Source organism: Orbicella faveolata, unplaced genomic scaffold (genome assembly GCF_042242905.1).
Source record: "Orbicella faveolata isolate gen_17 unplaced genomic scaffold, um_ofav_v1 contig_25, whole genome shotgun sequence".
Taxonomy (NCBI): Eukaryota; Metazoa; Cnidaria; class Anthozoa; order Scleractinia; family Merulinidae; genus Orbicella; species Orbicella faveolata.
The window spans coordinates 21,590,017-21,608,054 of record NW_028301553.1 but is presented as its reverse complement, the minus strand read 5'-3'; the positions used below and the strand labels follow the sequence as shown (position 1 = coordinate 21,608,054).

Below are 18,038 nucleotides of genomic sequence, written 5' to 3'. Positions count from 1 at the left end.
AAATAGAATCGATTTTTCAATATTTGTTTCTAAAGGCAGATTGATTTCTTGTAACGATGATCTATTTTTTACTCATATGAAATGGCAAAATAGTATTAAATAAAGCAATATTTTAAATCTAGCATTTTAAATATCAGTGTTTTTCTACAATATGGTAATCTAGTTTCAAAAAACCGAGACGAATTGATAAAAAAACAAAAAGAGAAAGGCTAAATTTCATCTTCGTTCTAAATTAAAAATGAACTGGACGAAGGACACACGGACCGATGTAGCTGTGGTCAACTGTTTTTCTGGAACAGCGCTCCAACAAAATAGATTAAACTAAAGACAATTTGTTTAATTGGTCATTAGTAGTCACAAATACTTAATGAGAGAAGGAAAGTGAACTACACAACAAAACTGTCATTATTTCTGACCAGAAGTTCACTAGTTATCAACAACATCACCCCAACAAGTTTTTGGTACACTGGGGACTCAAGCCTGTAAAGTTATACTTTTAGGTAACCTTTATTTAAGAACTACTGGTAAATAAAACATGCAACAGATGATAAGTGCACTGTCAAACCAATTTTTGATAAAATAAGTACAATTTTTCAGTAAATTGAAAAATCATGTTTCATTTGCCAGTAAGGTTACTTAAAAACTGAACTCAGATCGACAGTCTTTGCCCTTCATTTTGGAAATAATTTGATGGGAAATTATGGAGTAGCTCCACAAATCAAATGTGATAGACCTTAAGCTGCCCTGTAGAAATGTCGATGTACATGTACAGGGTATCGAAACAGAAATCAAGAATTCGTCATGTTTGCTTCATTGGAGTAAGTTTTCTTCAATGTTTATTTTTCTACCTTAAAGCTTATCTACGATCTGCTACATGTTTACGCTCAAGCTTAATTTAAGAGGCACAGTGGTTCAAGATGTTTTCTGTTTTCTAAATCTTGTAGGCCTGAATGTGAGCATTAAGCGGCGAAAACGAATACCTTTGGCAGCGATGAACGAGAAAATCTCTTCTTCTCATTTCTCTCCTTCGTTTCGAAGCCGCGACGGAGTTTTCATGTGAGCAGAAGGAACAATAATAGAAAACCTCTGGGACCGGCTTGCTTTATGTTTCATTTTACGCTAGCTAGTTTACAAAGCTTAAGCTTATGAATTTACAATTCCTCACAGTATGCAAATGTAGTTGGAGGTTATAAATATTCAAACCGATTGTAAAGGGCTTTAAATAGAATCATTTAAACATGAAAAAATCACTTAATTCTTACCTTCTTGTGAATTCGAAGACATAATAACAACTGTGAGCCGCTATACTAAAAGGAGAGAAACCAAGAAGAAATCGAAGCGATCGATCGCAGCTGAATTCTAAAGGCGCGCGAAAGCGGGTCCATGTCCAGGACATCACGGTCATTTGCATTGAAGGATTACACTTCATTTGTACGTATATGACAAATGATAATTATACTTCATTTGAGGAGGAGATCGTGTTGGTCAGAATGAACCATTCTCGTCCCCATAGCCCTTTTTGCTTCTCTTAGCCGGCGGGGCCTTGGCAAAAGAATCGAAGGGCTCTGGGGACATAGGATTTTCGAATTAATTCGAACTTTTTTGATTGGCTGTTTGAAAACAAAGAATGTGAAAGAGCTGTGACCGGCGGTGTTTAAAATGGAGCACATGGAGGATTTGGGAAAAAATTATCCATATTGTTTAACTCACGATTCAACACATGTAGTCCATGGGCCAGACCCTCTTAGATGTACCACTCAGAGGGACCAGCTGAGAGTGTGACAAATTTGAAGCTAAGTTGGGGGTGATTACAAGATGTTATGATAGCAACCCCAAAAGAGTAGCTTTCTTGTATATTTTATTGGCTGAAATATCACCAAAATTCGCTTTTGCATGAAAACGAGGCTTGTTTTCAAAAGTCATATTAAAAATATTAAGCTGGATCAAAAATAGTCTTCACACATATAAATACAACAAGAAAGAACACAAATCATTTTTTAAGAACCAAATTTCAATTTACCTCTTTAAAAGCGATGATATAGTAAGTTATGGATTACTTCAAATGTTGCAATGCATTATGGAGAAATTCAAGATGGCGACCTTCACGGCAGGTAAGTACTTTTGACTTATTCACTGATTTCGATAATCTTTAAGTAGAGATCTGATCAGAAATCAACAATATATACAAAATATTAGCTGTATAACTAAACAATAAGCATTTTTATGACGATATAGTGATATTTTGAACCTCAAATTATATAAAAACTTACAGTCCTTCGAGATCTACATGGACTCGACAGCCCAGCACTGTGTTGCCTTAATCATTAATTCCCATCGTTTGTAAGCCGGTATGTGTTTAAAACTCAATAAAAGCTATAACAAGTAGCTACATAACTAAACAATCAGCATTTTGATGGTTGTCTTGTGAGATTGTGAAATTGTGAAATCGAAGAGGAGAAGTATCGAGTCTGTGGATGATGAAACTGTACCTATCTATAATGCCGGCGAGCGCTGTGGGCCCCATACTAGAGGATATGTGGAGGTCAAGTTAAATCAAATCATGGAATGTGCATGGAGAAAGAACTTGGTATGGGTTTTAGTACGCATTCATGCAAGTCAGAAGCAATCTGTTCCTGGTTGGAGTGGTTTCAATATTTTGGTGCGTAATAACCAAGAAGTTGCCAAGGATAACGTGGGCTATCTTCCAACAATCAATGCCCCAGCGACGAACATGTCAGCTGTGTACCAAGTCCTCATCAAGTCCCTACAGATTAAGGAAACTTCAAACCTCCAAAGCATAGTTGTTGTGTTTGATCAGGCACTGTATGCTAAAGCTACTGAGATAAAGTGGAAACACAGGGCACAGTTTAACGACCTTGTGTTGAGAATGGGTGTGTTCCATACCATTTGCACTTTCTTGTCAGTGATCGGAAAGCGTTTCCAAGATGCTGGTTTACGAGACGTAATAGTCGGCTCTGGAGTAATTGCTGAAGGATCTGTGGCTGGTGTTCTAGAAGGCCGTACATATAATCGCGCCGTACGATTTCACAAGCTCATGTATGAAGCTCTTAACAGGCTAGCATGGATGGGATTTAACTCTTGGATTGAGGAACATCATAGAGAGAAGAAGCCTACTGTTGATGCGTTTTTAAAAGGACTGAAAGCGCTCTGTGATAACACATGTGAACAAGAATTCAAAGACACAGTGGAGAGTCCCTCATTTGAAGAAGTATCGCAACTGTTCTGCTTGTATACGAGCTATCTCCGACATGACAATGGGAAGCTATCGAAGTTCTGGATGCCTTATGTTGACATGGAGGAAATATTACTTGGTCTGTTAAGAGGATCTCGGGAGGGAGATTGGGATCTTCACCTGTCATATATTAGTGAAATTGTCCCGTGGTGTTTCGCATATGATAACCTTAACTACGCCAGGTACCTTTCAGCATATCTGCATGAAATGTCACATCTACCAGCAGAGCATCCGGACACCCTGGAATACTTGCGATCCGGAGGATTTTCTGTTCAGATTGCCGAAGACAACCCTTCTGGGAGAATAGCTGTTGATCAGACGTGCGAGGAGACTGTCAACAAATACACTCAAACGTCAGGAGGAACTAAAGGTTTCAGTCTAAGGCCTAATGCAGTAAGCAAATTTTGTAGCTTACAGTTCTTGTTGACGCTACGTCTAGCGATTTCGAACTCACGCTCTGTTGAAGAGACTCGAGGAGTCCGTTGAGAATTGAAAGATAGAGCAAGCGAGGTTCGACTAGAAAAAACAAATAAAAATACATGTGAAGAAGAGCCGAGCGATATGAGAAATACAGGACAGAATATAAAGACATACAAATGTTTCCTGACTGTAGCGTAGACGATGAAGCTAGGTAGAATAGATTCCGCAACGATATTAACTTGAAGCTAGAGAAAACGTTGAAAAGATTGGCGCGCTAGGAAACCGTAGCGTTTAAATAGTAGTAATTTGCATACATAAATGGCAAGCAAAACTAAAAATTCGTACGTGAAATCCTACAAATTCTACCTGGTCGCTGAATACCGGAGCACCTTCCTGAGGCAACTCAAAGATATATTGCACATCAGCAGTTCTTGTTCCCAACACAAAGATCTACAACCAACAAGAATACAAAGAGATGAAGCTGATGTTCAATCCATAGTGTCAATTCTTCAAAACACTTGGCTCAACCCATTCAGCCCTGACCTTCAAGACCTCGTCTGTCCACAGGAAAAGTTGCCACTCCTGATGTAGAGCGCGACTTGCTACAAGCTAAAGATAAAGGAGAGGAAGCCTACAACGCATTCCGAGAGCAACGACTTCAGTCTAATCCACCCAAAGTCAAGTTCCATAATTCAATCACGAAAGCTAAGCTGAAGACTTTTACTCACTTGAACAAGGAGGTATCAGTTAAAGCTGGTAAGAACCAAGAAGTGATCATCAAGGCCGACAGAAGACTGTTTGCTCAAATGATTGTCATCGCAGAGAGCAGAGACTTACAGATGAGAGAAGTGTTATCCCATCCTCTCGGACCACTCCCTTGGTCATTAGCTACCGCAGATGGCACTATTCATAGCATATCGTTTAATTTATATTACTCATATGGTTTGTTAGGCGCATTTGATCATATTCACATGTTAATTTGCGCCTTAGAAATATTAAATATTATTATTTTATTATTAAGACGAACAAAGCGTCCTTGGCTAAAGAACTGCATAAAAATGTCGAAGCAGCAGATGCCATTCCCCAACCCTCAGCATGTGTAATAGATGGGATGGCTCTTGTCCAGTGTTTGAAAGGTGATAAGAAGACATTTGCGGCAGTTGCTGAAACTCTTCTTTGCAGAGTTCTAAACGAAGGTGGAACAAGTGACAGGATTGATGTCGTCTTCGACGATTACAGAGAGGAATCCATAAAGAACGCCGAAAGAGAGAACAGGGGTGACGGTTTAGGAAGCGAATACCGCAATATTCATGATTCAAGCCGAACACAAGGTTAAACAATGGAGAAGATTCCTGTGTAGCTCAAAGAACAAACAAGCTTTCATAGTGTTTGTAACCAGCGAGTGGAAGAAAGAAAAGTACACAGCGAAGCTATCTGGAAAGACTCTGGTTGGTACGTGTGGCGAAACATGTTACCAATTATCGTCTGGAATAATGCAACCTATCAGTGAGCTCGAATCAACCCAAGATGAGGCTGACACCCGAATCCTCTTACATGCAGCCCATGCAGCTAAATCGAGGTTTGCTGCGGTCGTCATAGTATCAGAAGACACTGATGTGTTGGTACTTCTTTTGGCCTTCAAGAGCTTTATTCCTTCTTCAGTATTCATTAAAAGTGGTTCACAGACCAGAGTCAAGTACATCGATATCTCAAGAGTAGTTGAGAGGGTTGGAGCAAGTGTATGCAGATCACTGCCGGGCTTTCATGCATTCATAGGGTGCGACACTGTTAGTGCTTTTGCCGGACGGGGAAAGGTTGCAGGTTATCGAATTGTAAAGCAAAATGCTGAATTTCAAGAGATGTTCCAGCATTTGGGTATGTTCTGGAATATGTCTGATCACCTGTACCATAGTCTTCAGAAATTTACATGTGCCATGTACTGCAGCAACCCTGGGACAAGCGACATCGAGGAGCTGCGATATCGACTGTTCTGTTTGAAGAGAGGAGACGTTGATTCCAACCAGCTGCCACCCTGCAATGATACGCTGCACAAACACTCGCTACGAGCAAACTACCAGGCTGCTGTCTGGAGATGAAGTTTACAAAGATGCCCAGCCATCCCATCACCAGTGGGATTTGGCTGGTGTAGTGAAGACGACAAGCTGGTCGTAGACTGGATGGGTGGTCAGCCAGCTTCGCAAGCTGTTCTAAAACTACTATCTTGCCAGTGCAGTAGGTCCTGCAAACTTCCATCGTGCTCCTGCATTGTCAATGGGCTGAAATGTACTGATATGTGCCGGCTTCAAGATTGTACAAACGGGCCAAATGATGACGACGATGTGTTATCCGTTGACGACAATGACGATGAAGAAAGCGAAAGGTAAGAATCTCATAACCATAGGAAAAATATGAAATAACTCTCCTTATACATACTCTTACATTCGTAAGGTTTAGTTTCGAATGATGTACTCTTTTTAATGTATCGAGTCATGGCAACCGCTAAATGCTTTAAAATAACTTAGCTGTTATTTTTGTCTGAAATTAAACGTGAGTCTTTGTTTACATTTAAGTGAAAATGATGCTTGACTGACGCGAAAAGGACAAGTCTCCAATGTGTTTGGTTCTGGTATGGCTTCAGAATGATGATATCAGGACAAAGAAGACTCGTTAAGGGAGCTCTTTAAAACTCATTAGCTGAATAGTTAATCCAGGCCAGTGCTAGAGTGATCTACACATGATTGAACTTTTTGATAACGTATATTGCAGTTGTTATTTTTTAAAATTAGGAAGTGAAAAGCCTTATTTTCAGTGACTTTTATTTCAGTTGTGGACTCATCGACCATTTTCGTCTCCATGGAAACGAGACAACCTTAAAAAAATTTCCATCTTTTGCAATTGAATCAATGTCATATTCTGCTAGGCCTAAAATGTATAAAATGTTGTTTGAAGAGAATTGCACAATGGACATCGCTCAGAATCTGAAGCTGTTAACCGGATCCGTGGTCATTAGGCAGTTTAGATGACGTCATTTTATCACACGTTTAGAGCAAGAAAGCTACTGATAGAAGCTTGCTATCATACCTTAAAATAGACTTCAGTTATTGCAGATTGAGAAAATACGTGATAGCACTGGTCCCTCCACATGGTACAAAAAAACCACTTTTGGGGGTCTTGGCCCATGGACTAATGTGGCTGTTGCAAACAAACGTTTTTTTTTTAGAAACCTCGGTTGACATTTTCGGCGAGAAAAGCAGCAAAGAGCCGGAAATTTTAAAAGTGCTTGAGTTTTTAACTGGGTAAGAAATTAAGTTTGGCGATTGTTTACCAACGAAACTGTGCGAACCATGTACAGAATAATAATATTAAACAATTCCGTTCTTTGTTGCTGGCATCACTTCAGTTCTTCGCGGGAATTGTCGATCGTGGGGTCTTGTGTGCAAAGGGTTTGTGGCTCGCAACAGGTTGGAAAATCACCCTCGTCGAGTCAGCACTCTACGGTGAGGCGAAAAAGAGTGAACCATGAAAGTGTCGAAAATGGTCGGATGCGTCTTTTCGTTGAGGGCGATAAACTACACAACGAAAATCCCCCTCAGTTTAGACCTATTGCTCCCAAGAATAACACGACTGCACTACAGCGCCTCCCACAATTTTTTAAAAGTATGGGAGGCGCTGTAGGCAACTTTTAAAAAAAAGTTGGAACCGTTTATAAACGCGGGTTAAGAGTTGGTGTTTCAGAAAATATATCTAAAATACTGCCCTTGAATGAAAACGGTGTGTAAATGGTTTTGTTTCCTGGCGAATAATTGTTAGTATTTTTCTTTTTTGCTTTGGCATCAATGGAAGGAGCTATAGGAAGGCCAATAAGTGATTTCAACTTTTCCTTGTTGGCCCCAATCTCCAAACGGGGAAGCGGAACTGATGATGATGATGATGAGGAGTAGATAATGTTTCAGCTATGTACTGATGCAAAAAGTTAGGAAGTGTTCCTTTTGCAGTCAGGTGTGACTAAATGATTTTGGTGAAATTAGGGTTTTAAAAACCAGGTCTCAGCAAGGCATCAATTTCAAAACAAATCTGTCACTGCATAAAACTTTACACATTAAATTCTCAACTCTGAGAACAGACATTTAGATATTTTGTTTGTGCTTACCGCCTGACAACTAAGCGGTGAGAGACTCGCAATCAATCCCCCAAAATAAAGAGACCTTTTTAACAACATTGAGGGGAGAAAAATATATCCGTTTCGTCAAGCCTCATAAAAAAATTTGGAGCAATTTGACTTTTACTAAATAAATAACTTGATTTTTTCTTTTCATGGGTACTTAAAAAAATACTAACTGAGGAAATGTAAACAATAATAGTCTTATGGATAAAGTTTAAAAGTTTACAGTGGATTAGAAAATACACAGTATGTTCATCACTTACAAAATAGGGGCTAAACAATGAAATTTCCACTTTTCAAGAACAAGTGGTCAACCTATAATTTCTCCTTACTGTAGTAGTAATACATTTTCAACTAGACAGGCCAAGTTAAGAAAATCATCAACCAAGGGATACTTTTTTGAGGTCAAATATTTTCCAATTATATTGTCAACGTACAATGTTCACAATGACAGTATGTAAATTGGAATAAATCACTGTAGGAGGCATCCTCTCTCTCATAACTTGTAGTTTTGCTATGTACAGAAGCAGCACTTTGATTTTGTCATCACTAGTGTGTGGTCGTGTTGAACATGTGTAGAAAATGTTCTACCTATTGGGGCTCACTGTAATGATTTCTGGATCCACCATTCCAAGGGAACTTGATGTGTAACATTTTGTTTGCCTAATTACTGTTGCAGTTAGTGCGACTACAGGCACCTTTGCAGATACGGCACCTGGCATACTTAGTTGGGCATATGCAGGGCAAAAACTCTTCCTGTAAATACAATGTATGCGAATGTTTGCTGATTGAACAATGCTTATAATTAGTTTGTGATCAGTGAAAGTATACAAGTAGCTCAGCCAATTAAATTTCCGCATTTTGCATCAGGATATACTAGTATATCAAATTGTCGCAGGCTAATTTTACAGTTTGAAAGCCACTCATACAGGATTGGGATTGTCTCAGTGCATCGATAAAATAGAAATGATGATCACACAAACAATGCCACCATTCACTGTAATAATTTGTAACATAATCAGAAAATTCCATCCTCGATTAGAGGAGGTGGGACAAGACTAAATAAAGAAGCTAAATTACATTTCTCTTACACAGAAATCCATCTACAAGAAGACATGTTGACTATTTCAAAAAGGTGCAAAATTTTTATTTGTCGCATTCTTTGGCCCCAAAGTATATTTGCTGAGCAAAGTTCTTTCACTTACAAAGCCTTATATTATACTGTAGTAAATGGGAATAACTCAAGGCAGATATTAAATACTTGCCATTCTACAACGAGATGTGCTTCATCAATTACGACAGCTCTTATATTGCGTCTCACATCTTCTAAATTATTGGATACTTCGATTGCTTGACATCTTTAATTTCAACCTCGCTCAATGACTCAGTATTCCGAGCCATTAGACGGCTGACCTGCAAATCGATTTGCTTCACGGTCTGATCTCGCATTTAAAGGCGAAGCAACCAAAATAGACGACTCAGTTGATCCATGCCAGGAGTCAAAAGAAAAGTGTAATTACTGAAAAATCAATGACTTGCCAAAGCAGGTAAAATATTGGTGTCTTTCTTTAAACCAACAATGTTCTCACCTCTTTCTGTTCTACACTGACGGAAACATTCTCCAAATTAATAACATTTAAGGCCTGAAACAAAGATTCCTCGAATCCTGCCTCGACGGCCGCCATTGTCAATCCCATACAGTATATAGAAACACCACGACCGCACACACGAAGACCGGACGTCCTAAAATCTACGGACTCGGAAATCCTATGTCTCCAGAGCCCTTCGATTCTCATGCCAAGGCCCTGCCGGCTAAGAGAAGCGAAAAGGGCAATGGGGACGAGAATGAGAATGAACCGGTTGGGATCAACCTCGTCCCCAGGGCCCTCTCCACTTTTCAGAATCGCGGGCCTGGAGAATACCCTGGGCGAGGCTGAACTAACAGCCTTGCTGATTGGTTCATGCATACGAACAGGCTGATTGGTTTAAAAACCTCCTAAAAAAAATATGGCGGACGTGGCGAGTGTTTTATACGAATAAGAAAGGGCTATAGGAGGTTGTATTGCAGTTCAGTTTAAACGATGTTGAATCAGACTGCCGTTAACGATTCGAAAGGTAAATCTTTTCCGTTAAATTTTAATTTACAAGATGTGACCCATACCATATAAGTAGAAATAAGGCCAAAAAATATAAAAGAACGAGCATTAATTAAGGCTTTTTTTTAAGTACAGATCTGCCGACAGCTAGCGAGCTGCAGCTCGCCACAAGTGGCCTTATGTGTTTTTGTTTCTGTTCTATTTTCATGCGCAATTAGATTTTCTGCGAACGGAAACAAAGTAGAGCGGGACGAGAGAGTTTGAAGCGTTTGTTATTTTCGAATTTCAAATCTAAAAGGAGCTTTTGCTCGTTTTTTTGCGACCTTGTCCGGACACGTATTTCATCTGTATTAGGATTGGGCTTATTCCAATTCTTATTTGAAATACACTCTTAGTCTTATTTTTTTTCCGCATAATAATATTGTTTTTCTGGTTTATGCTGAATATTTTTATTTTTCTGCCAGTTTTAGGTTGAAAATATCCTTGTGAATATTCTTAGATTATAGCATATGACATTTCTGTTGCAAAACGTATAATTTGGTGTCTGGATGGTGTTAAAATAATTTTAGAACCAGCCTACAGGGATTCAAGACTTATCGATACAACGCACATATTAAAGTTCTTGCTGAAATATTATTAGTATCGAACATTCGGCTAATGCTGTTTTTGTTTCTTTTTGGCTAGTTTTGCTGTGTAGAGAAGTGAAGAGTTTAATACGGTTTAGGTTAGGGTTAGAAATATAACCGAAACATTTCAAATTTTCAACACACAAAATTAGATTCTTTTCAAAGCCTCAGGTTTATTCTTTAAGTATTGTTAATATTTTGCAAATTTCAACCTCATTGTTCTTATAGGTGAAGGAGATAATTTATATCTATTATGTGTTCAGTAAGAACTAATTTAAAAATAAATGCAGAGGAAGGGATTTGAATTTATTGCCTTTCTCCTGTCTGGCCTCCTCCCCTTTGCAGTAGTGAGATCTGAGGATATAATTATCTCTGGATGAATGTCGATTAAAGTGCTGTGGCTAAATTGCCTTTGATTACCATCTTGGCACTTGAAAGGGCCAATAAAAACTGTTATGAAAAAGGTTTATGGGTGATAACAAATTTACAAGACAATCTCACTTACCACAGAAAGACAATAGAAATAGACGATCTAGATATGTACTGCTTGTGCTACTCTACAATAATTTATCTCTTTTCTTTTTATACATATACTATTTTTTTTCACGAAATTCTTTGCTTACAGAATAACAGCCGGGTGGTGGTTTTTCTTTGCAATTTGGCAAGCAGTGAATCTTACCATTTTCAACAGTAAATAAAAGGAATAACGTTGAGAAAAAGTTGTGAAACCTGTATTTCCTGATGTTGTTTCTCTACTCATTACTTTGACTTCTATCTGTCCAAATTATAACACAGCATAGCCCTGTATTTTTGATGCAATTTAAGAGTGTGTCCATGAGAAAACCAGACAGGGGGTGATATAGCTCAAATCACCGATTTCGCTCAAACTTGGCACAAATGTTGGGTTTAGTGAGTGAATGATTGTCGCATAACAGTAGGTCAAAATATTTTATTCCCTTCAAGTTAGCGGGACCCCCAGTAGAAATGGCCATTTGACACTAATTTATGGGGTCCCTTCAAGTTAGCGGGACCTCCTGTAAAAATGGCCATCTGACACTAATGTATGCATATTTAATTAGCCATCTTTAGTTTAGTACTTCTACAACAAGAAAAGCCACGTGAAAATGAAATCCGCTGGATCATGTTGTAAAACTATCAGTCTAAAAGCACAGATATTCATTTCAACTGAGCAATTTGATATCTGTCCGTGGCTTCATCTTAAGTAAGGTGGATATTTTGTGAATAGCCTTTAATTGATGGCAAATATCTGCAATAGGCAAAACCAAATACACATTATTCTAACATGGATAGTGAGAGCAATCAACAAAGTTCACAAAAAGGCCATAAAATGCTTGGGGATTTCAATACTTTTTCTGTGCTGGAGTACTGTTTGCATAGAACTTTACAATTTATGAGAATTTCATGAACATCCACTAAAACAGACATATCTCATCTCGAAATCAACAAGAAATATCTAGCTAAGCATTTTCCTGTCGATTACTAGTAGAAATTCTGCGAAAAGAAGCACTTGAGACACTTCTTTCAAAATTTCGGAGCTATATCTTGAGGCATATCGATGTGAATACTGCAGCAGAAGATTCAACTCACAAGCTCGTAAAATAGAATACATGACGAGGTAATAAGTCAAAAAGGCGAAATGCATATAAGAAACACCTTGCTTGTTTGCTATCAATCAACAGCCTCGGAAAAGCGAAAGAACAACGACTAAATCGTTCCAGAACATGGGCATTCACCTCGCACCTCTTTGCTAAATCATATTTCAGTCAAAACGCGACGGCGTTGTCGACCCAGTTCCTTGCAGTTTCCGTTCTGTTGCTAAATCACTCTATTTTCGAGATGGCGGGACTGGCACCAGCTTCGGAAGACGTTCGCTCATTCCCTGTTTTGTGGAGCGGGGCGTATTTTGACTATGTTTATTCACAGCGACAGAGTTGAGCTCTTGTATTGCTTCGTTTGAAACTACCGGAAACCTGGAAACCTCTACCTTCTTGAGATAGCTCTGTATTTGTTGTTGCGCGGTTGTCGTTTGTTTATGTTTTGCTGGACTCGGTATCATACGGATCTTAAGTAGATGTTGAAGAATAATCGCCAAATATTCGTCAAAATGGACACTGAAAGTTGGAAAATTCCCTTAAAGTAGGTCTTCAGCCTGAAGGAGCGCATAATTATCAGATTAAACGAGACTTACCTGTAAGTTGAAGTTTGATCAAGATTCTATCCTGTCATCAGTCTGGAACGAAGGAGTCACATGAGAAGCGCATGCGCGTTGCTGATCAGTATTCAACGTGAGTGGTGCAGGAGAAAAAGGAACGAAGGACATGGGAGGGGGGGTACATAAGGGCATGTGACTCCTTCGTTCCGGACTGATGACAGGATAGAATCTTGATCAAACTTCAACTTACAGGTAAGTCTCGTTTAATCTGATAATTCTACCCTGTCATCAGTCTACGTCACTACGGAGTCACATGAGACTTCAAAGTCCTGCATCACGAGCAACTCATAACAGTGAACAAACTTTATTCCCAAACAAGGAAAAAGAAGATACAGTTTCACAGATCAAAGTGTGTCTGGATTCAGCAGCACGAGCCGAAATTAGCTGAGGCTGTGACGACAGGCTTATCATAAAACTTCGCAAAAGTACTAGAATTAGACCACCCTGCGCTCTTCATGATGTCTGCTAGGCTTAAACCTTTGGCCTTACAACTGGATGTTGATGCAGGTCTGCTGCTATGAGCAGAATATTTGTTAATGTCGATCCCGGCTGACTCTAACACTTGCTTAAACCATCTGGAGATGGTATCTTTGGATACCGGTTTAAATGGTTCAACATAACTTATCAGTAACTGCGAGTGCTCCTCTCGCAACTGTTTCGTGCGCTGTAAGTATTCCTTAAGATGTTCGACCACACAAAGTTTCTTGTCACTTTGGAAAGAAATTTAATCAATGGGTGGGAGATGTCGCCCAGGTTTACTCTGTTTCAGTTTCTCACAAATAGTTATTCTGTAGCGGTCATCCATTTCTTGGATGTAATTAACATCAAACTTATGTATAGTCTGTCCACGCTGTCCCGTAGTGAGACAGAGTAACAAAGTCAAATTTAGAGGAAGCTGCTTAAGAGATAAGGATCTGAAGGGTGCAGCAGCTCTCAAATAATCTAACACAATATTAACGTCCCAAATTTCAGTATATTTGGGCAAAGCTGGTTTTAACTCAAAAATCCCTTTCATGCAGCGAGCTACTAACGGGTGCTCTCCGAATTTTACTCCGTCTTCCAAAACAAGTATTGAAGAGAGCGCAGAACGCGCGGTGCTTACAGCACTGTATCCTAAGCCTGATTTGTAAAGAAAAACGAGAAATTCAATGCCATTTGTTACTCCAGGCTGAAAAACATTGATGTTATTTTCCTGACAGTATCGATTCCATTTGCTAAGGTAAGTGTGGTATTGCTTGGAGGTGCCTTCCCTCCATGAAGCCATTAGCACATCTTTTGCCGCAGGTGATAAAGCATACTTGTTTAGTCCCTCCCTGATAAGTGACACACGAGGAGATTCAGCTTGTGCCAGATTGGATGATTTTCCTAGGGATGGCTTGGCAGCTGGAGTAGGTCTTTCCTGGCTTTTAGATACACTGGTTTCTGTTTGAGTAGCCGGAGAGCTGTTGGGTGCCATGGTTGTGTGGGCCAATCTGGCAACACACAAATCCCCTGTGCTCCGTGGGTCATCAACTTGTTCAGCACTGTTGGAATGACACTAAACGGGGGAAAAGCATAAAAATTAAGGTTGGACCAACTCAGGCTAAACGCATCGATGGCAATAGCCTCTGGGTCTGGTCTGTAAGACACATAATCTGGGAACTGGTGATTTATACGAGAGGCAAACAAATCTATATCAGGTTTGAAGCCTAGCCTCTCAAGAGCACAAATTAGTGATGCCTTGTCAAGCCTCCACTCAGATTCTCTTTCGTTTCTTCTGGATTCAAAATCTGCAATAAGATTTTGTTTTCCAGGAATATGTGCGGCACTAAGCCAGATCTTGCGATCTATACACCACTCCCAGATCTCCTTAGCGACAGAATTGCAAGAGTCTGAGTGGCTTGTTCCCATGTGATTAATCACATTAACTGCTGTAGTGTTGTCACACATTATTCTGATACGTGTTTTGCTCTTGTCTTTAGCAAAGGTTTGGAGCCCCAACAAAATAGCCAACATTTCCAGATAGTTGATGTGGTGTTTAGACTCTGAATGGGACCAATTTCCTCCCGAGGACACCCCTGCAGATTCTGCCCCCCAACCCATAACGGAAGCATCTGTTGTTATTTGATGCTGGGGTTGTGGGTGGTTGATTACATTGTACGTGTCTCCCACATGTTGAATCCACCACTGTAATTCAGATTTAGCATGAGGGAACAAAGACATCAAGTCATCAAAATTACCCCTTGTTCTAATAAGGGCCTGGGATTTATCTTTTTCCAGGTATCGGTAGTAAAGAGCTCCATGCATGACCCCAGGCAAGCTAGCAACTATTTTCCCAATAACACTTGCTACTTCCCTAATAGAAGGGGAAGAGTTTTCTAATAACTCAATACAGACATTTTGTAAGCTAGTGGCATTCTCACTGGTCAGTTGTATTGTCATTTCCACTGAGTCTATTACAAACCCTAGGATAGTAAGCACTTGTGTGGATATGCAAGTAGACTTCTCTGGATGCACAACCAAGCCTAATTTGTCCAGCAAGACGGTAGTGTCTATAACATTTTGGACACATTTCTCATAGGTTTGCCCTTGCAGGTAAAGGTCATCAAGATGTGCCACAGCTATGTGTCCTTGTTTGTGCAGAGTAGATAGAGAGGGCTTAAGAATTTTAGTAAATATACGGGGAGCACACGACAACCTATTAGGAAGGCAGGTAAATTCATAGAACTCCCCCTCCCAGATAAAGCGTAAAAACGTTCGATCTGAAGATCGAATGGGGATAGAGTAATAGGCATCTTTCATGTCAACAGAAGCCATAACAATTTTGGGTAACTAGTTTTGTTATGGTAGAAAGTGAATCCATTTTAAAATGATAATAACTAACTGACTCATTAAACCTTTTGAGATTTAGTATGAGTCGATAAGTCCCATCCTTCTTCGGACGAAGGAATACATTGGACAAAATTTGCCCAGGTATAGGTGACACCTTTGTGATGATTCGTTTCTCAAGTAATTTATGCACTTCTTGACGAACAATGGGATATTCATGTCCTGAGAAGATTTGATTAGGTAACTTGTGTTGAACAGGGGTGGCAGTACACTCAATTGCCGCTCCCAACACATCAGATAAGAGGATTTTGTCATTAGTAAGAGTCCTCCAAGCTGAAAAATGAGCAGCCACCTGCCCAGCCTGAAATGTATTGCATAACATTTGTAAATAATTCACCAGGTTGGGCGGGAAATTTCCAAAGCCGCTTACCCTGTTCCTTATTTGAAGCAATTGTTCCATTATTTCTTGTCGGTGGTTGGTGATTTTTTCTTGTTTTAGTGCCGGTTTTGGCCTTTCCATAAAAAATCTCTTCTAGGACCTTTAGAGTAATGGGCATGTTGTTTTGAACTTTGCTGTTTGCCTTTGAAGGGACCATTCTTAGATGAGGATGTAAAGGAATGGCTAATTTTGCTCGCTTCTTTGGCATCTCGCAATTGCTTCGCCAGGTCGTGCCCAAAAAGGTATTGGCTAGTGATGGGCACTTCAGCCGAGCAAATAGCAGAGTACTCCGCTGTCATTGATGGTTTGATTTCATCTCTTCGCAGCTGGGCCAACGGCGTATTTACATGCCCCAGCATTCCAATGGTGTCAACTTGTTTAGCCATTATTTTGTTGTTTTCTAAACCAGAGGGATTTTGAACAAGCACATTGGTCGTTTGTAACGTCGCAAAAGTGATTTTGCGGATAACCTGCTGCAAATTTGAAATCTTCAGGTCTGTTTTCTTTTTCTTGGCATTTAATTGGCTCCATATCTCGGGGTTGACTTTTATACCCTTTATGTCAGAGAAGTTTTGAGGCTGTTTATATTTGTCTGAGAAGCTTTTAATTTTGTCAGAAGACAGCTTCTTGCCCCATCGTTGTAGAGCAATATCAGCCAGTTCTTGCTGGATTTTGTCGCCGGTGGCGCATCCTCGTCAAGGTTGTTAGCAAAGTCTTGAAGGAGCTTTGTCTCCTTGGCGGGACTTTCCCACTCTTTTTGGCCGGTGGCCTTTGAACACTCGGTGAGTATTTTAATATCATCTGCGTCGTCCAGATCATCACTAGCGTGAAGACTAATATTATCATCCGAGAGACTAGTATGGCGCCGTCGTTTGTGAGAGTTTTCTTCAGACTCAGAGTCTGAATTATCCGATACGGCGGATGTTGACTGTCGCTTTAAGCTCTGTAGGCGTTCGTCAGGGACTGGCTTTTCACACAATTTAGCTAAAAGACTAGCCATTTTCCCCATGTTGCTGTTTATGTTATCTAGAGATAACGCAAGATCTCGGTTATTGAGATTAGGTGGATCTACCATGCTTGGAGAGCCGTCGGAGATGCCCGACGCTTCTGTGTTTTTATTAGGCATTTTGGGAAGGAATCGCTCGAGCTCTAGAAGAAAAAGTACGATAAGTATCGAATTTTACCCTTACCTTCCTCTCCAGGTATGAAAAAGGTGGAAAGACCCGGCGATGGTTTAGATTTGCAAAGATTAAAGGATTAAAAATACTCACAGCGTGAAACTGCCAGCGAAACGCAAGGCACACTGATCAGCAACACGCATGCGCTTCTCATGTGACTCCGTAGTGACGTAGACTGATGACAGGGTAGAATCGTCATTCAGAAACGGTCATTAATTAAATTTGTTAATTGTTTTGAAAAAAAACCCAACAACAACAAATTTTTGGCAATAATAGCTGCAAAATTCGCCACTGCCACACAATGGATTTTTGTCTTTCATTTAAGTCCTGATATTTTATTGGTTACTTTAAACTAAGCTTGAAATCTGATTGGTTATTTTGTCCCATTCTCATTGGCTGAGAAAAAGATGCAATTTAGAGCAAAAAACAGTGCGATTTGTGAGTAAATCGCACCGCTGAGAGCCAATCAGATTGCAAGGATAACCAGTGATTTCAAAATGGATTTAATAACTGAATTTATGCCACTCGATTCTCTTAGACTAATCCCAGTTCCCGGCCGAGGGTTTTTCCGGACTTTTAATTCACTCGTATTTAAACACGTGAAGCGCTGGCAGAGGCCCCTTTTGCTTCAAGCGCTCAACGAGAGAACAAGCCTCTTTTCAGCTACGCCGAAGTCGCGATATTTGACCCTCCTCTGCTCCGGACCAACCAGCCTTGCTTTGTCCAGACTTTTTGGTATTCTCTCACCTTTGCTGGGAACTGGTCTTTTCTGTCACAACCGAGTTTCCCTTTTTTGTGTAAAAACGATAAGAAAATAAACGGC

The 18,038-nt window shown here is 39.9% G+C and overlaps 2 protein-coding genes and 2 pseudogenes across 2 annotated transcripts; 2 read left to right on the top strand and 2 right to left on the bottom strand.

Moving 5' to 3' along the window:
* The first annotated feature begins 2,444 nt into the window (after positions 1-2,444).
* On the top strand, positions 2,445-3,789 carry LOC149109440 (uncharacterized). The gene has a single exon (XM_089294344.1). It carries the CDS (start codon positions 2,561-2,563, stop codon positions 3,737-3,739), a length of 1,179 nt encoding a protein of 392 aa, XP_089150470.1. The 5' UTR covers positions 2,445-2,560; the 3' UTR covers positions 3,740-3,789.
* A 1,351-nt stretch (positions 3,790-5,140) lies between these two features.
* On the top strand, positions 5,141-6,075 carry LOC149109439 (uncharacterized; annotated as a pseudogene).
* An 8,080-nt stretch (positions 6,076-14,155) lies between these two features.
* On the bottom strand, positions 14,156-15,586 carry LOC149109438 (uncharacterized). The gene has a single exon (XM_089294634.1). It carries the CDS (start codon positions 15,584-15,586, stop codon positions 14,156-14,158), a length of 1,431 nt encoding a protein of 476 aa, XP_089150760.1.
* Positions 15,587-15,861: 275 nt separating this feature from the next.
* LOC149109437 (uncharacterized) lies at positions 15,862-17,204 on the bottom strand (annotated as a pseudogene).
* Positions 17,205-18,038: the final 834 nt, after the last annotated feature.